This window comes from Euphorbia lathyris, chromosome 2 (genome assembly GCF_963576675.1).
Source record: "Euphorbia lathyris chromosome 2, ddEupLath1.1, whole genome shotgun sequence".
NCBI lineage: Eukaryota > Viridiplantae > Streptophyta > Magnoliopsida > Malpighiales > Euphorbiaceae > Euphorbia > Euphorbia lathyris.
In genome coordinates this window covers 22525521-22546040 of record NC_088911.1, presented here as the reverse complement: position 1 = coordinate 22546040, position 20520 = coordinate 22525521, and the positions used below count along the sequence as shown (strand labels likewise).

General features: G+C 34.4%; 2 protein-coding genes and 1 pseudogene across 2 annotated transcripts; 1 reads left to right on the top strand and 2 right to left on the bottom strand.

Moving 5' to 3' along the window:
- The first annotated feature begins 529 nt into the window (after window positions 1-529).
- LOC136216736 (putative expansin-A17) lies at window positions 530-6352 on the top strand (annotated as a pseudogene).
- Window positions 6353-11007: 4655 nt separating this feature from the next.
- On the bottom strand, window positions 11008-12320 carry LOC136217267 (germin-like protein subfamily 2 member 4). Its single transcript, XM_066003863.1, has 2 exons — window positions 11817-12320; window positions 11008-11703 (listed from the first exon to the last, which is right to left on the bottom strand). The coding sequence occupies exons 1-2, from the start codon at window positions 11935-11937 to the stop codon at window positions 11156-11158; spliced, it is 669 nt and encodes a 222-aa protein (XP_065859935.1). The 5' UTR covers window positions 11938-12320; the 3' UTR covers window positions 11008-11155.
- A 1145-nt stretch (window positions 12321-13465) lies between these two features.
- Window positions 13466-20199, bottom strand: LOC136217266 (protein phosphatase 2C 32). Its single transcript, XM_066003862.1, has 4 exons — window positions 17134-20199; window positions 16586-16699; window positions 15049-15313; window positions 13466-14240 (listed from the first exon to the last, which is right to left on the bottom strand). Exons 1-4 carry the CDS (start codon window positions 19297-19299, stop codon window positions 14125-14127), a joined length of 2661 nt encoding a protein of 886 aa, XP_065859934.1. The 5' UTR covers window positions 19300-20199; the 3' UTR covers window positions 13466-14124.
- Window positions 20200-20520: the final 321 nt, after the last annotated feature.

The following is a 20520-nucleotide window of genomic DNA, read 5'->3' as shown; positions in this document are numbered from 1 at the left end:
GGGTTAGGAGACACACCCGCACGACGTGGGCAATGTAAATGCAGCTCCGAGATGAGGACCTTTGCGCCGGTCTACTTTTGCTTTGTTCATTAATTTTTTATCATGTAATTACTTTAGTTGAGTTCTGTTCATAAGCTGGCTGAATTGATTTTTTTATTCCACGCGTTTTAATTCCAACAGAGCAATCGTGTTCATTCATGAATAGTCGTGTTCGTGTGAATTCTATATATATATATAAGTTGAACTGTCAATTGAGATACACACTACTGCAAAGCAAAATTTACAGATTTTTGCCCTCTCTTCTGTTCGAAGTGTTGTTTCTTCTCTCTGTCTGGTGATAACGTCTTACACACAGTAAGAGTTTGTTTACGTATCTGTTGTATCACGGGAGACGATCATCAATAGCAACAAATCTGTCTTTAGGAGATATTAATATAGGTTTTAGGATTCTATTGTTTTGTCAAACCACGAGGTAATCCTGAAGGATCTGCACCACCGCGACGGTATCTTTAAATCATGTCCATATGGTATGGTTGTCAGCGACAATAAAGGATTAGTTTCCATGTCAGGTGGTGATCCGGTTAGTAATACATTGTCGGCCCTACAACTGAGTTACTAGCGGTTCTTTATTCGATAGGTGTGGTACGTGGTTGTGTCTACTTGGTAGCTTCTGCTTCAGCTTCAGCTATCCAATTGCTAAAAAAGGATGTGGTTTCATCAAATTGGTTGTGCGTATTCTAAGTAATATTTTTGAGGTAGCCGACTCTTTTGAATCTATTGAGTTCGTACATGAAAGACATCGGGCGAATAATGTTGCACATACTTTAATTGTGCGGGCGCGTTCTCCTTCACAAATGAAACATCTTATTTAAGATTTTCCTTAACTAGGGAAAATTGACTTACAAAAATATTTTAATCCCTTAATCACGTAATTCACACTTAGCTTACACTCTGAATCATAAACATTGTATGAACTATATAACAAAAAAAAAAATTAACATGAGAAGAAGAGCCCATAAATATTAATTAAGTGTCACATAATCATAGTTACATAATCAGCAAGTCATTTTTGTTTCATAGAATAAGAAATTTTCTTATTTTGGCAGAGCTTAACTTTATAACATTGGTCGCCCTATTTTCCACTATGACTTACGTATCATCAGCGGTTTGGCGGAAAGGCACTGCAACTTTCTATGGTGGTGGATCCGGTATACCTCTCTATTCCTATAAATAATAAACACACATTATTTTATAGCAGATAGAACGCGACTTAAAGTATATTGATCATATAACTACAAAAAAAAATATATATATATATATATTGATCATATTAAAATAATTAAAATAATATATATTATGAAACAAAAAGATATCTAGAAAGAGATTTAATATGAAACGGAAAGAGTATTATCATGAGTATTACTTTTCGATTTTATTTGAATTAATTAGTTTGCAGCAAAAATATCTTGCAATTGTTGATTATTCTAATTCTGATTAATTTTTATTTCAATATATTCGGATTTTTTTTATTTTTTTACCATATTAACTTTAAATATAAAACTCGGAGTTGTTTGTTCTTGTTTTGTCTGTTATCTACCAAAAAAACAAAAATATAAAACTCGGTTAATAAAAGTTATTTACATTCGAAATTTGCATTTTTAACCGTTTGAAAACAATTTTATTATATGTGTAATGTGTTATAGAGAAACTGTTAAAGTAAAAACAAAACAAAAAGAAATGTACAAATAAAATTCACGTGGTTTGTAAATAAAGAAATTTCAATTAATATAATTTTCCAATTATATATATATATATATATATATATATATATATATATATATATATATATATATATATATACTTGGGCAAAGTACGAAAAAAATGTTCGTGGTTTACCTTATTTGGAAATAAAGGTCCGTGGTTTAAAAGTTTACAAACAGAGGTATGTTGTATATTTTTTTACAAAACAAAGTATTTAAAATTAAACTTTTAAGTAATCGATGACAATAACAGTATTTTTTTATTTTTTTTCAATTATATTTATATATTGACAAAACATAGATCCCAAAATCAAATTGAAACGGTGTAAAATGAATTTAAATATCAATTTAGTTCATAAACTGTTTACAATAGTAAAAAACGTAAAATTACAACATATTATTTATTGTTTCAATTTAAAAAGTTATTTTTTGAGGGGTTTATGTTTTGCTGATATGTAAGAATAATTTTTTTAAGATAAAAATGTTTTTAGTTGTAATCAAAACTTAACTGTGAAATTGTAATACTTTGTGTTGTAAATAAAACATATCACTGATATTTACTTGTAAACTTTTAAACCACATATATCTCTGTTTGCAAAATGAGCAAACCACATGCATTTTATTCGTACTTTTTCCTATATACTTTTATCAATTTGCAAATGAAGGAATTTGATTTTATCTTTGTAAAAAAGAGTATGTGGTTTTGTTTTTTCAAAAAAAAAATGTGTTTTACAAAATTAGCAAAAAGAAAGAATTTGATAATGATGTTAGAGCATCTGCAATGGCTTCTTAATTTGGCTCTTAATTTAAAATTTGAGGAGATATAGTTAAAAATCAACTCCAACAGTCTCTTAGTACAGAAACGGATACATAATTTATAGATAGTGAGAGCAAACTAAATTCTACAACAAAAAAAAAAAAATCACAATTGAAATATACTTAGTCTTATTTAGACTAATAATCTAACTTGCTGATAAAATCTCATTTTAGAAAGTTTTCCATGTATATATAAATAAAAGTCCTCCAACAACTAAGTGAATGTGAAATATCTCAAAATATGAAGTCTTACCATTTACAAAACACGTAAATAAAAATTAGCAACTCATATAAGTCTTACAAATTAAGAAGTACATGAACAAAAATAAGCAATCCATATAAATTGTGCAGGTGGAATTATTTATGGATTTGGGCTTCAACTTCTTATCTAGCTCAAAGAGGAGGTGTGTTATAATATAAGTCATAGTCAATTGTCTGTTCTTCTCTTGCTCTTATGTAGTGGTGAATCCAGGATTTGAGGGAGCGGGAGGCAAAATTCCACGTAAAAAAAATTTAGACAAAAAATGTTAAATTGTTCAATTTTTGGTGACAAAAAATGCAAAATTGTCAATTTTTGGTGACGAAAAATGCACAATCGTTCAATTATCATGCATTATTTTCATGATTTTTTTATGAAAAACGTATTATAATGTTTCCAACTCGTAATCATCCATTTCCAGGATTCTCGGGTCGTTACACATCAAATATCCCTAACGTTTTGGGTCAGGTGCAATTTTACCTCTAACATCTAAAATGGTGCAATTTTACCCCTAATATTTGTAGCCAAGAGCAATTTTATCCCTAATGTTGATAAATTTGATCAACTTTAGACACTAGTATAAAATACAGTCATTTTTTTCTTTATTTTGCACCAATTGCATATTAATTTTGTAATTTTGCACCAATTTTACCTCTAAAGTTGATAAATTGGATCAATTTCAGACACTATTATTTATGACCGAGAAGACAGTTTGATGAATTATTTCTCAAATTGACCCAAATGATCAATGTTGTGCGTCATTTTATCATTTATAAATCACAAATATATATTGGGATGTGAAAAAAAAATAAAACATATATACTGACTTTTGTACGAATTGGACAAAAAAATTCAAAAAGTTCATAAATTTGCTCTTCGGCTACTAATGTTAAGGGTAAAATTGCATCATTTTAGACGTCAGGGATAAAATTACTCTTGACCCAAAACGTCAGGAGTATTTTTGCATGTTAATCCGAGTTAGTATTATGATTTTTGTATTTAGTTGTTACGGAATAAGCAAGTTTAGGGAGCTGGTGAGACATTTGCAAAGTTCAGGGAGCTAATAAATTTGTATGGACAAGTTTAGGAAGCTGGTGATACGAAATAAGCAAGTTTAGAGAGCTTGTGAGACATTTGCAAAGTTCAAGGAGCCAATCTACTATTATGGACAAATTCAGGAAGCTCGTGATGTATTAGGCCTATTTATAAAGAATGGACTAAAAGTTTCATAGAGATGCTCTTAGTCTTCAATGATAGGACATGTTACTTTGATGACATGACATATTGGTTTATTGACTTTATCAATGTGACAAAGTAGAATTTTAATTTTTATTGATGCGTCATGTTGACTTAGATGATGTGTCGAACAATGAGTAAATTACACCAATGGTACTTGAACTTTATCCTAATTCACACTTTGGTACCTAAATTACATTTTGTCTCAAAAATATACCTGAAGTAATGATGACTGGACAATTAAGTATATTTTACCGGTTAATGGCCGGTCAATGCGATTTTGATGAGTAAATTTCACTGATGGTACATGAACTTTACCCGAATCACATTTTGGTACCTAGATTTCATTTTGTCAAAAAAATACACTTCAAGTAAAGATGACTCAATATTTTAGTATATTTGACCGATCGGTGATTGATCAACCCGAGTTTGACCATTTTAAATTAAAAATTGAGACTAATCATACACTCAATTAACATAAAATTATAATACTGTCATTTAGATGACAGTATTATAATTTTATGTTAATTGAGTGTAGGGTGAGTCCCAATATTTAGTTAAAGCACGTGCTTTTGTTTTACGAAAAATAAAAACGCATTCCTCTACATGCAAATCAATGAAATGATTTTTTTTATACTTGAAAAGTAATGGAATTTCAGAACGAATATGAAATTAATTAAATTTTTACATCTAACTAATTTGACAAGCAATAGTTTAACTTCTTTTTTAAGAAATTTTTTGATTACTCGTTTCGAAATTCATCAGGCACCCTTAATAATAGTTTAACTTTAATATGATAAAAAAAATAAACAATGAGAAAAGTAAAGAAAAAAATAAAAACTCATGCGGTTTCATGGATTTACAAGGAATATATATAAACAAATGCTTACAAATATCGAGCATGTGAAATTTAGCAAAAAGAAAATAAAAATTAACTAATAATATTAGTTTATTTTTTTTAATCAGTAATATTAGTTTTTGATGACATGACATTGTTGATTTGTTGATTTTGCTGCAAATGTTAAATTTTGCTGCTCACTTAACGATGTAACATATCAACTTAATGACATATATTGTTTGTTGACTAGATGACATATGTAACATATCAACTTAATGACATAATTGTTTGTTGACTAGATGACATGTTTTATCGTTTTCTGTTTGCTAATCTTTTTTAAGCATATATCTTTTTTACCAGAAAAACAAAATACCACATTCAATTATTTGATAAATCTGATAAAACCAAGAAGTTTATTTTATGCATTTATTCCATAAGTAATCCAAAATATAATTTGTAAATCCAATAAAAACAAGAAGTTTAGTTTATGTGCTTATTTCATAAACAATCGAAATGATTTGGTAGTTTATACATTAACTGGTGTGAAAAATATAGGCGGTGCCTGTGGATATGGAGATGAATACGAAATTCAAACAACAGCACTGAGCACAGCATTGTTCAACAATGAGGCATCATGCGGGGCATGCTATCAGATAGTGTGTAATGCGAACCAAGCTCCCCAATGGTGCATCAAGAAAACTTATATCACTGTCACTGTCACAGACTTCTGCTCGCCCAATTCTGATATCCCAGGCTATGGCTGGTGCAATCCTACTCGCCATCACTTTGACATGTCTCAATCTGCCTTCGAGACTATTGCGGATTTCTACGTCGGGGTTGTCAGCGTTGTACCCGTTTACTATAGAAAGTATGTTTTCGTCTATTCATTAATTTTATTACTTATAGGGTACTATTAGTGTCTGTTTGTTTCCATTTTTTCGTAATTGCTTTTTGCCTCTCAATATTAAACAGGAGATAGAAAGTGTTTGGTAAAATTCTGAAACAGCTGCTTTTTGTAGAAAAAACAACTGATATATATTGCTTTTCAGCAATAGCAAACAGTAAATAGGAACAGCTGAAACCAATTGACCTTAATGTAACATATGTTAAGTTGCTATATGTGTTGTGTGCAGGGTTGGATGCAGGAGAAGTGGGGGAATGAGATTCACTATAAAAGGGAACGATTACTTTAAATTGGTGATGATCATGAATGTAGGTGGTGAAGGAGATATATCAAATGTATGGATAAGGGGATCTAAAAGCAATGAATGGGAAAGCATGTTAAGGAATTAGGGATCTAATTGGCAGAGTTCAAGCTATTTAAATGGGCAGAGTTTGTCGTTCAGGGTTCAACTTACCAATGGCGAGACACGCACTGCTTTTAATGTGGCTCCTTCCTCTTGGCAGTTTGGCCAATCCTTCACTGCCAACGTTCAATTCTAGATTTTTCTAGAACCATCATGCTTTTCATTTCATACCATGTTTCTCAACTCTTCAATTAGAGTATAATACTATACCTTGCTTTACACAATTACAACTCATTAGTCGAGGCTTAGCATTAACATTAGGGACCGTAGTGGTCCAGTAAATCTATTCATGGGTTGGGACTGAGTTCGGACAGACCTAATCAAATTTTATATTAAACTATGTGGGTAGTTATTTTTTATTTTTCCTGAGCTAGTTATTTTGTTACAAATCTTGGGATTTGTTTTTTTATTGAATTTGATATGGAAATGGGAATCATATTTGATTAAAAGGAACGGAGGAGGGAATCCTTGATTCCCATAGTGGGGTGAATGTGATATCCATTCCTATACCAAAATTATAAAACCAAACATTAACAAAGGTAATTAATAAATGTCATTATCATTCCCTACTATAAATGTGGCTAACCAAACACCTTCTTATGTTCAGAGGGCAATAGGCAACTTTAAACAAATTCAGACGGCTAATAGATTATTTTAAGCAAGTTGATAGAGCTAACAAGATATCATGTAAGTTCAGGGATCAATCAAAAATCTTGAACAATTTTAGGATTTTTGATGTATTACGTCTTGATAAAATGAAGTTTATTAAATGAAGAGAAATGTGAATAAGAAACAAGGGGATGTTGCTCTTAAAGTGGATATTAGTAAAGCATATGACTGTGTGGATTGGAGTTACTTTAGGTTCATCATGTTACCGTTGGGTTTCTCTATTGAATGGGTTGAGATTATGATGCTCTGTATCTGTAACGACCCGGTCCGGAGTGGGTGGCGCTGGGGTAAGAAGGCCTGAGCAAGGAGCGGCCCTAAGGGATGGCGATGAGGGCAGGAATGAACCGAATCCCACATCGGAAATGGAGAGGGAGTGATTGGGGCTTATTAGTAAGATGTGAATCCAATACATGCAGACGCGTTTTAAAGCCGTGAGGCCCAATGTGTTGGAATTGGGCCAGAGCGGACAGTATCTACATGGTATTGGAACAGGGTGTTACAATTGGTATCAGAGCCGACTCTCCACGTACGATGTGTGGTTCGGGGACGAACCAGGCGGAAGCTGGTGGGCCTGTAACGACCCGGTCCGGAGTGGGTGGCGCCGGGGTAAGAAGGCCTGAGCAAGGAGCGGCCCTAAGGGATGGCGATGGGGGCAGGAATGAACCGAATCCCACATCGGAAATGGAGAGGGAGTGATTGGGGCTTATTAGTAAGATGTGAATCCAATACATGCAGACGCGTTTTAAAGCCGTGAGGCCCAATGTGTTGGAATTGGGCCAGAGCGGACAGTATCTACATGGTATTGGAACAGGGTGTTACAGTATCACTACTATAAAGTATTCTATGAAGGTTAATAATTATCTCACTGATTCTGTGATTCCTCATAGAGGACTGAGGCAGGGAGATCCCCTATCCCCATATGTCTTCTTGTTGTGTGTTGAAGGATTGTCAGCTATGATCTCTGATGCTAAGGCTAAGGGTTTGCTTTATGGGAATAGGGTCTGTCGTGGTGCTCCGTCGGTTACTCATTTACTTTTTTGTCGATGATGCCTTTTTGTTTTTTCGTGCTAATATTGAGGAAAGTCGGGTTATGGGGAATATTTTGAGAAGCTATGAACTTGCCTCGGGGTAGGCCATTGATTTCGATAAATTCGGGGTGATGTTTAGTCAAAATGTGGATCCTATGTTGGCTGATGGCATCTTGGCCATACTCTGAGTGTTTTCTCCTCTGACATCTAGTGGGTATTTGGGTCTTTCGTCCTTAGTGGGATGCGATAAAAGATCAATTTTTGCTCATTTGAAGGATCGGGTTTGGAAACAAAATACAACACTGGTGTGGGAGACCAATCTCTAAAGCGGGAAAGGCCACATTGATTCGATCTGTTGGACAAACAATCTCTGTTTATTTTATGGGAGTTTTTTTACTACCTTCATTAACTGTTAAGGAACTTCAGAGGATGTTGAATTCTTTTTGGTGGGGCAACAAACGGAATGGAGAGCATTTGATTAATTGGATGTCATGGGAAAGACTATGCTTTCCAAAATTACATAGAGGTATGAATTTTCGTGATTTCACGGTTTTCAATCTTGCAATGTTGGTTAAACAAGGATGGCGATTTATGTCTGATTCCAATTCTCTTTCCAATGGAGTTTTCAAAGCTAAATACTACCATCAGGGGGACTTTATTACTGCTCGATTTGGGAACTCACCTAGTTTTATATGGCGGAGCATTTGGCATTCCCAATTATTGCTCAAAGATGGTTATCGGTGGAAAATCGGTAATAGTACCTCCATCAATGTGTGGACTGAACCTTGGCTTCGTGAAGTGGGTAACCATCGTGTTCTGACTCCTCTCAATTTGGATTTGGCTGATTTAAAAGCCTCTGATCTTATTCTACCTGGGAGCCATGGGCTAAAATATTGAAAAAGTGGAGAGTATTTTTGAACTTCGGGATTTTCAGGAAATTTTTCGATTACCATATGAGGGGGGAATGGATACTATTATTTGGAATGGGAGTAAAACGAGTCGATATACGGTTAAGAGCGATTATCGATTAGCCATGGAAGTGGTTGCCTCGAATGTTGACAATTTTATACCTAGTAATTGGAGACGAATTTGGAATGTTGGTATACCAAGTACGTTATTTTATCTGGCAAGCTGTTCGAAACTGTCTGCCTATGCGCCTTAATTTGATTCGTAGGAGGGTTTCGGTGGCTGATCGTTGTTTGTTTTATGGAGGAGACATTGAAGATTGTTGGCATGTGTTTGTTGAATGCCCATATACCCGTTTAGTTTGAGATGTTGCTGGTTTAAGGTCTTTGTTGTTTCGTTTAGCATCTAATGTATGAAGTTTTGCTGATCTGGTTTTTTCTGTACTAGTTGGTGTTCGGGCGGATTAATGTGATATGGGCAATGTTGATGCGGCTCTTTTTCTTGACACTGGTCAATTTGGTATTAGTGCAGCTATTCGAGATGATGTTGGGAAATTTGTGGCTACAAGAACTAATTGTTTTGCTAGTATACCTACTATGCCTGATTGTGAAGCTTTAGCTGTGTTAGAGGCCCTTAAATGGTTGCAGTCAACTGGATATTCACAAGTAATTTTAGAATCTGATGTTAATGAGATCGCTCATGCATTGGCTTAGGATTCTCGGTCAAATGTTTGTTCTCTTGATTGATATACTGAATTCTTTTTACCTTTTAGTGGCTCATTAATCTAATTTCCTTTAAAAAAAATGAATTTTACATAAATAAGTATATTGAATAGTTAGAGATATAAACTCATCATGAGTTGTTTGTTTTATTTTAGCACGCACAAACTAAGCACTCTTTTTCACTTATTTCTCAAAGAGACTTTCTCTCACATCACAATCACAAAACCCATTGCCTAAAGATTTATTTCTAGCTTAAGCATGTCGGTTGTGTACTAATTTTCTAATAATTACCCACTCAAATATGCTAAATTATTTTTTAATTCGTTAACAACCACGCACTAGAATTTCTTCTAAAAAGTGTACTATAATCATTATTCAAATTTCTCCTGATGATTTTCAATACAAAATTACCAAACTTATGTTGTCTCATTAAGCATATGTATATGTACTGCAAAAATTAGTAAATAGTTACATGATCCAATTTTATAATCATATTAAAACAAAGTGCAGGGATAAATGGAGTAAACAGCATTGGTCCATTTACTGATTCATTTATGGTCCGTTCGTAACCTAATTCAAATAGAATTGGGATGAGAGTTAGAGTTTAACCTAGTTATAAATAGATAGTTAGAAGACAATCAAGGATGATTACCCTTTTGGTATGGTAACCTCCTAGATCGGTGATACGGAACCAACACTACAAAAGATAAGTTTACTTATTGATTAGATTCGGATTCATTACCTATTTTTTAGAGGTTAGAGAAATAAAATGGATTTCTCCTTCGCAAAGGAATGGTTAATGATTAAAAAAAAACAGTCATAAAAGTTATAATTTGAGTAATAATTAACGTGATCATTTTCTTCGGTCATCAAGTTTTTTATAGTTATTCCAGGCTTGGCATGTATAAATATGAATTAAAATGGGCTATTTTTTGGGGAACAAAAGATGGGCTATCAAAGTTGTTCAGTTAACCTATCATCGATTTAGTTAAAAAGAAAATCGGTAAATGGTCTCACTATCTTATTTATATTCAGAGTTTTTCAAATGACATCAAAACCTAATATAAAAACTCAAAAAAATCAAATCTAAAATTCGAGTAATTAAGTTGATCTGGACGTGAGTTTTAAGGGCATCTGACCCCTTAATTCAATACAATACAACAACAATAACAAAGCCTTAGTCCCGAAATGATTCGGGATCGGCTAACATGAACCATCATATGAAACTGTGCAATACAATATCAAGCAAAATATTTGTGCTCAATTAGATTTTTGCAAGAATGTATAATCTGAAAATAAAAATAAAAAAAAGTTTAATTATTTTTGCAGTAGAATACGAAAGGACGATGATATTGTCTATTACACACACCTAAATTAACTTGGAAAATACTTCAGTTCACGTTGCTTATAAGCAATAGTGTGAAAATATTATATTATATTTAGGGACCATATTAATTCAAAGAACATATAATAACATCTGAATTTAATTATTCGATTAAAGATAAATACAAATATATCCAATTCCATTATTCAGTCATGAAAAATTAATACATAATAAAATACAATTACATGAAAAATTTTAAGCAATTTAAATAACATAATATAAAATTAAAATCAAGACTTCTTCGGAGCCAGCTTTGTTTTCATTTTCTCAATCTCCTTAGTACCAACTTGAAAAGCTTTAGTCAGGACATTATCAGGAACAGGTGGATTTGAAGTAAACAATGTCAAAGCAATAGATTGAGTACCAGGTAACTGACTGTTAAATGCTGAAATTACCGAAGCTGATTTATCTCCATTGTTCTTTTGAAAGTGAACCAAACCTTTTGGAAACACAAAAATTTCACCCACTTTCACTGTTTTTGAAATCAATTTATTAGCTGTGGTGATGAATCCTACATCTAATTCCCCTTCCAGGACGAATATCATTTCGGTGGCGCGTGGATGCGTGTGCGGCGGGTTTAGTCCACCCGGAGCGTAGTCTATCCGGGATAGTGACACTCCTAGTGTGTTTAGCCCTGGGATTTTTTCAACATTGGCTCCTGTAACTAGTGATCCTGCTGAATTGTTTACAACTCCCGGCTTAGCTAGCCCCGCGAAGAAAAAATCGGCTTCGGTGACGTTGGCTTCGTTCTTGCAAGGAAATCCATTCAATTTAATTTCTGCCAAAGAAAAAAAAAACACAATGTAGTTCTTTTTATGGGTTCTTGATTCTTGTTTTCTAGGAAATATATAAATAACATAACACGATTATGATACGATAATCCGAATATACCTGATGATTTGTCGGCGACGCAGAGATCCTGAAGCGTATCAGGATCATAAGCAAGGGTAGAAGTGATTGAAGAAAAGATGGCTAGAAATGTGAGAATGGATATAGATGCTGGTGGTGCCATTAATGTAAACTAGAATAGGACATAAAAGGAAGTTGTTGGGTTAAAAGGGTAGGAGGACAAGCTATGGTTTTTATAGTACAGACATTGCCATGGTTGGTTAGTAAGAGAGACAGTTTAGTTTTCAACTTATTCACAAAGTAATGCTTAAGAAACTTAATTAATTAAGTAATAAAACAAACTAGTTATAGTTCAAAACACTTCAATTATCTCATCATTACTTCTTAATACATGATTAGAAGTTTTTTTTTTTTTTTTAAGTTGTGTGCAGTGCACTTACATTAAATAAAAGAAAATTACATTAAATGCAAATGAAAATTTCAAACTCACCACACTCATGTGATTCGAACCATACCTCTACAGTGATATGTTTATTCAAGTATTTAAATCGTTTAAATTAGAGATTTCCAGTTAGTGGAGTAAAATGTACGGAGTATGAATTAGGTTGATGATGAATTAAAGGTAAAAGTGTCTAACTAGTAATGAGTTGAAGCTAACAGAGAAAGCATTAATAAAAAGGGTGACACATGGCAAAACCAGACATGAAACAGAGAGTCAAAAGAAGGCTCAAAAACAAAATGCACTAATAAACTGGAAACAAAAAAAGATGGTCCCTCAGGATAGGACATCTCTACCACCGCACTTTAGCCCAACCCAATACATTTTCCCTTGGATTATGTATTTTTTAAGAAAGTAGGTGGAAATTTCAACATGAAATCCACGTTTTCAAGAAGGTATTCAACTCCGGTATTCAACTATTTGGACAGCCTGTGTTCACGGTGGCGTTCCTCTTTCCTCCATCTAAAGATTTTGTTTTATGAATTATGTTATCTGAGCCGAAAATTATTTATTGTGATCAAAATTAGAAACATGATGAACAAAGTTTTACCATTTTTTATGCTAGTAGTTTATTTCTAAACTTTTCTAAAAATGTAAAGCAAATTATCCTTTTCATAAAAAAAACAAAAAGTGGGTTAAGCAGGTCTGTATCAGTGGTTGAATGGTCTGTAGGTAATCTTTTACTGAAGTATACTCCTTTTCTGTCTGAATTACTAGGACTTTCCTTTATGGTCCATCATGTCTTTATCTTCAATTCAAATACAAAGGAAGGTATGATTAAAATAATGTTGTGCTTGAACATGGAAATGCAGTTCCTATAACTCTTTCCTAAAACAACCCTACAAACTACCAAAAAATTCAAAACTGCCTCACTCTCTTTCCATTTCTAACATGGAATTTAATCAACCTCTATCATGATCCTTTTAAAATCGCTCCTTATATCTTCTACCCTAGCACCATCCCCTCAAACCGGATCATTACAGACTCTCCAGCTTTCATTTGATTTGTCCAACACATCGCACATGAAGAGTCAGCTTTGATACCAATTATAACAGTCTAATCCATGAACAACCCCTCAGTATTGGATACTACATATTGTAAACTTGTAATAGATGATATTTTTATTTCACCAAGCTTATGATGAGAAAGCAATTTGAGTATTAGAATAATGGTAGTCTATAATCAGCACAACTGTAAATTTTACATCATAATGGGAATTGCAGACTTGAAATCACGGAAAATTGCAAGTTTTTATACATCAGAAATTTTCCCTTGATAAATTCAATCGAGGGTATATGAAGCAAGGGATGGTAATTTCTGACACGACAGTACAATTTACAAAGATAATCTGACTGATATGATACTATTATCATTTTTCCTACATTTCATATGGAACATATAAATAACATAACACGATTTTGACACTATAACTCAAATTGCCAGCCCTGTATGAAGCTGCCTGAGATATGAATGTATATAATAAAGTAATAAAAGAGCTGCTACTTGGCACCGAAAGGGTGTTGTAAATGGGAAACTTTGGTCCCAAAGTTGAAAATGATGGAGAAGAAAAGGCCAAATAATATTTATCATCTACTCTAACATCTAAAATATATTATGGATTTAAAACTGGATGCCAGAAATTAAGGAGGCAGCCAAGTAACAAACCTGGAAAGATCATATTCATCATATCCTGCTCTGCCTCAACTAATGTTTAACAGAAAAAAAAAAAAGGAGGAATTGGAATTGGAATTGATAAAAAGAGAAAAATTTGATATTCCCAAAAAACTCAAGACCCATTTCTAAATCTGGAATTGCATAGATGATTGATTACCCCTTGCGACGCCAACACGATTATCCTGATGATCTCCAGATCCTTCCCTCTAGAGAAACCACCATGACCGATACATCATCGTGATATTTACGCCTATCTCCGTGAGGAATGTCCAACAATTCATGAAAATCCATTCCTGCAACCACCATTAAGATAAGAAGCCATTAACAATTACTACAGAATTCAGTTCATACAAGGATGGTATTAATTTTAAATTTGTAAACAGGCATAATCAGTCTGCAACTTCATCAAACAGGGAGAATTTTATAGTAGCAAGCTATTTGCCATATAACAATATATCCAAACCTCTCCTACTGATTAACAAACACTGTCTGATGCAACATTTTTCATTAAAAAGAAATATAAGACTACTCATAACAGAGGAAGTCTGAATAGCTGTTCCGAAGTGGACTTCAATGTAGTGTTACATAGCTTCAATATACTTTGTTTGGTCTAAACCACAGGGCTTAGTCACAGTTAAGGCTCCCCACCCCTCCCTGCATATGTATTTAGTGAGCATCAAACCCGAGAACTCTTCTCACAAACTCGGCCTGCATTTCCAACTAAGCTACAAGTAGGTGAGCTTCAATCTACTTAACATGCAATGCAATACATATTGTTATTACCTCTGCAGAAGGTCAATATGATGTAAATTCTAGAAGATGGGTGGATAAAAATATTGGAGAATTGATAGAAACAACAGAGCTTTGATCATACCTTGAGGGTCATAATTCAAGACAAACATAAAATTTACATCCAAATCAACAAAACTGAATTAGATCAAGGTCAAACACATGAATATGAAGTGTACCAATGTGTGTACCCATGATATCTGAAAAGGGAGCAGGCTATACTACTGAATGTGAAACCTTATTATATTGCTTTTTCTTTTCGAAATTCCTTAACAACAATATCAAAGGAGACTGAAAACATTACTTGCTTACCATTCTTTTTGGCAGCACGAAAGAGAAGTTCTGCAATCAGATACTGTGCAGGATCGCCTTCTGGAACATTTTCCATAAACCATGTAACATGAGCAACAACCTCCTCATTGCTGAAGTACTGATAAAGCCCATCAGAGGAAAGAACCAAGAATCGATCACTTGAGGAAAGACGATGATGAACAACAGATGGAATGCAGCTCAGATAAGGATCAGTTCCCACGTAATTGATCCGGAAAATCTCCAAAAGAGCTTCGTTGCAGGTGGGCTGCAATCCATTAAAAGAATAAGCCAAGGTTGATCAACACTACAGCAATGCATGAACAAAAATATAAATAGTTAATGAACTTAAGCGCTAAATCAAGGCAAATCATTTAAGATAATTCTTCAACTAAAACCGTGAGAAATCCTCTGCATAAGAAACCGTTAAGATTCAGCAGAATTGACAATCAAAAGCCATTAGATTCAGCAGAATTGAACTGCACAGTTTTCAGATTGCATTCAATGAAAATAATAACACGGTACTGAATAAACTTTCAACCAATAACTACAAATGTATTCAAATGAATGTCCCACTAATCATCATTTTCAACTACCTATTTTAACAGCAATCAATTTATGGATAGGTACAACACTATTCTCAAATATCGTCAGAATACTGATTGCGGTCCCAAAAACCAGTAGCACTTATGCAAAAGAAATTATCATTAACATAATAATGATGAAGCACCTCCACTCCAAGCTTTCTCTAGATTTATCACTTGAAAACAACAGTTCATACTGCAGAAAACTTAATCAGGTGACACAAAAGTAAAGCCCTAATACCTACCTCCTACTTTCTATATGCTGATACATCACCAATTAATAGTTATAATATTGTTTGGGAGTTTCATTTTATGACTATAATGGTTGAAATTTCAATTCAATCGGAAGAAATTACTCAAACTTCCATAGGAAAACAAGCCAACCTCATTTTATTTCAAAACTCTGCCTGCACAAGTGGTTTAAGTAACTAGATTTTTGCCAAGGTTGAAGTTTCATCACCCATTCTTTCACAGTTTATTAAAAAGCATAAAATGCTTCCTCAAATACCCTAAAGCTGCAAACGTAATCTGTATTTGAATAACGGTTTCTAGTTCATCTACTTCAACGATCTCCAGCAACTATCAAAATGCAAGGAAAATTTCATAATAGCTTCAACATTTCCTTTTGAAGCAATGAAGGAAGCAGACTTATAACATGTTATAGTTCTTTTGTCCTCAATACTCATGTGATCACCGGTTTCTGAAGCATACTCAGCCCCGCTCACAACTCACATATCCTTAGTACACAAATATAGTGTAAACATAGATAGAAACATTAATAGGAGCATTTATATAAACAATAAATTGAAGCTAAGAGTTGTTAATGGATAAATAAGAAAATAACAAATGATAACTATAATACCAAGAGTTCTTTTACTAGCTAATGGTATTTTGAGAAGTATAAAGAAGAAAAACAGATCTAAATGACTAAATCATAAATTATAATATTTACTGGCCTTCTTCAAAAATCCCGCACCAAATGCTCTGGTTACTTTCAGTTGCCCCTTCACTCGATCATTTAAAACCGCTTGTTTGTCATCAGGGTGTTCTGCCTTTACCCTAAGCACTTCCTGCAGAATTAAAACAAAAATATTACATTAACTTTTTCATTATAGCAGATCTCAATTTTAGTGCAGATCTCAATTTTAGTAATTTATGTAGCTGCAACAGCACAGTTATCTGGTACATTATACTTCTACTAAGTTCAAACATCAGTTACATCACATCACATGTCATATGAATCAGGTGGATGTTAAAATACATACAGGAGAAGCAAACAATTTGAGTAAAGTTTTATTGTTTTGTTAATAACTGGAAATGAATTTGTCTGAAGACTAAATCAGAAAAGGCTTCATACAAGAGTAAGTAGCAAACTATTTACAGCTTACGAATATTTATGCTAATTGATACAACTAACAGAATACCATTCTAAAATCATGCTAATGAATAAATGTTATTGGAAAGGTCAAGCTAACCACTATACTTAAAGTTTCAATGAATGCACCTGTTCAATACTTGTGCAATGATCAGTAGAAAGTTGCACAGCCCTCATCTTTAATCTGCAGATGGAAATCTCTCTATTCTTGTTTATCATATTAACTTGACTGTTTTGATTATGCATCGGTGACTCCTCAGAAATCCTGTCCAGCTCCATGCGTGCTAATGACTCTCTAGATCTAGTTCCGTGCCTCAAGTCATCCTTTGAAAAACTTGGATTCGAATGGCGATCATTTGGTCTCTCCTGTGCTAAGATTGCACGGCTATCCCCAAGGTTCATAACATACACATCTTGATCCTTCATTAACATCACTAGAACACAGGATCCCATCAACGCAAGTTCTGCATTTTTATCGAGGGTATTTTCCACCATTTCCATATAGGCCTCTTCGGTGTGTTCAAGTGCACGAGACATTGCTCTCAAAACTGCATCATGATCAACAATTCCAGATTTACATTTCCTTATAGGTCCAGGAGGCTCAACTACACTCTCATCAGCACAAATCTCCTCTCTGTGCCAGTCATAACTCCAAGGAAAAAGTTTCTTACGCAAGGACTTCTGCTTCCTATACATTTTTCTGATCTTCAAACTGATATTAGACTTTATTGAACTCTGTCGTTGCACCAAAACAGAAGGATCTGTAAGGGCCTCTGAATTACTAGATTCCAACCCAATCACCCCGTCCTCTCCAGATGTTGAGGGATCTTCTCCTTGTTGATAAGAACCATCTCCATTGCCATTGTTAAATGAACAAGATCTTTGTTCTTCCTCTTGTGACGGCATGCTATTCATTGAAACAGAATCTAACCCATTGAATGATTCTAATTGTAGCAGCTCATAAAGCCGCATACTTTTCCTTCCATGGCCAGTCAAGTTGGCAGTCGGAATAGAAGCAGAAGGAGAACCCGGCATGCAGGGGGTTTCAGAGTTAAATGATTCCTGTTGACTGATCCTAACATCATCACTTTCCTCTACTATTTCACACTTAGAATTTTGATCCCCAACGACTCCTGGATTAGACGATTCTTCCAAACTAGAAGTTACTTGAGTTGAATCAGGCTGATCATCTCTCTCACAGTCTAGACGAGGCTCAATGTTTACATTATTGGAAACTTCAGGTTTCATTGTGTCACTTACAGACTTATTTTCATAATCCCATAGAACACCTTCTAATTCCTTATCTATAGCTCTATAAAGATTACTCATTAGAAATTCAGGTGCATCTGGACCACTAAATCCATCATATATACCAATAAACAACCATCCTTGCTCTTCAGAAAGAACAACATGAACTCTATCCTCACCAGCCTTCCCATGGGCCCATTGTAAGTTACGACCATTGACATACTCTCCTTCCGATGATGCTGCTTCAAGATTCCGTGAAGCTTCTGTTCGAAACTTTGGCTCCCTAACATGCCAGGCCAACTGGGTCACTGGATGCAAGAAAAGCCTCTGCATCCAGCCTGTCCCGATCGAATGTTTTGAGAACGTCCGAGACAGAGTGTTTTTCATCGGCCCGCTCACACTCCGCACTAGGCGCTGGAGGCGGGGTCTTCTGCGACCACGAGCAAGAGGAGCAGAGAAGTTGGATTTATCAGTATCATCAAGAGGACCTGACATTACCCCCTTCTCAATGGGTCCAGACATAAAACCACCGCCCCTTTCTAAAGGACCTGAAGCAAAACCTCTCTCAAGGGGTCCGGACATGAAACCATTTAAAGGTCCAGAGCAACGAGGAACCGGCTGCAAAGGGATTGCAGCAAATGAGGAAGTGCTTTCGAAAGATGCAGCAGGCTCTTGCATCTCACTAGTAAACAATGCACTCTGGTTACCAGTCCTAGCAGTTGAAACATTAGCACTAACGGATGCCCCCGAAATGGATTTAAATGTTGTCTCAGGGAAAGTCTTGTTTAGTCTATGCAAACCAGGATCATCAATTGCATCATGTCTAAATGACCCACTTAATGTTTCTGAATCTAGAGTGCTAGAATCAACTGTATACCTCTCAGAATTTGAAGGCGTAATGGCAGGGGAGTCAAAAATTGATGGCCTAACATAACAGAATGAATGGCCTAACCCCTCATCCAGCGGCTCCAAAAACTCTAAATCAACACCATTTTTGGCATTAAAAGGCACAAAGCAACCAACAACACGAGAAGTGCCGTTACCCATTTTGCAAATATATACCTCACGAAAAATAGTTACAGGACCTCTGATATGGAGGGCTTATCTCACTTTGCACCATAAGGAAATATAAAATGAAAAAAATTAAACAAAATCTCAAAAACCCATTAAACACCCCAACCACCTTGTAACTTTTCAAGTAACTATACATCATCAATTTCTCATGCTCTGAGCATTAAAATCCAGTCCACCCCCGAACTGCACCTTTTGAAATTCAATCAACAAAAACTCCAAGCTCGCTAATCAGCTAGAGTAACTCAAACTGATACTATCGAGAACTAAAAATTAACAGAGAAAAAGGAATATGCAGAGAAAAAGCAATAGTTGGATAGCTTAAAATGTGATGATCTGACCTTGAAAGGAAGTAAATAAACCAGTGGATCGAGCACAGCAGCAAACAGATCTAAGAGACAGTCTCAAAGTGACAGTAAATGGAACACATCAGATACCAACAAAGACGCAAAACCCATTGAGGAATTTCTTTTTTCTTTTGGGTGGAATCTGATAGAAGTCCCCCAAACAAAAACCCCAACCTAGATTGATTTCGCCGATACGAACATGTGATTGAATCTTGCACTCACATACGACACTTCAAGACCCATTATCACTATAAAAAAAAATTACCCAAAAATTAAACTGAAAAATAAGGGGGGAAACACAGAAGGTTTTTAATTTGGGATTTGAAGTGAATAAGGAAGGAAGAAAGAACAGATAGAAACAGCTAAGAGAAGAAGAAAGAAAATGTGGGTATTCGTTTTTAAAGAGTTACCAAAATAAAGAATAAAAATAAAAAATTTGGGATTTGGTGTGATGATGAGGAATCAAAGTTGAGTTCATCAAGAAGGGGTCTCTTTCTTGGGGTTTTCAAATGAATTGGGAGGGTAAAAAATAAAACTCCCAATTAAAAAAAAAAATTAAAAGTTGAAAACTTTGATTAATTATATGAATGGGTTTGGTTTGAATTTTAATGTAATAAAACTTAATTTTATGTTAATTTTCTTGCAAATGATTGGTGGTGTATTTGGTGCTGTTGGAGTCAATAAATTAGAACTACTCTACTCATCAATCATCATCAAACAAGGGAAGAGAAGTGGGCCCAATTATTTTTAATATTTTTTACCCTTAAATTAGTTTACCATAATCATAATTATAATTATAATTATAATTTTAACCATTGTGAACTTAAATAATGACAATGACAATTTGGTG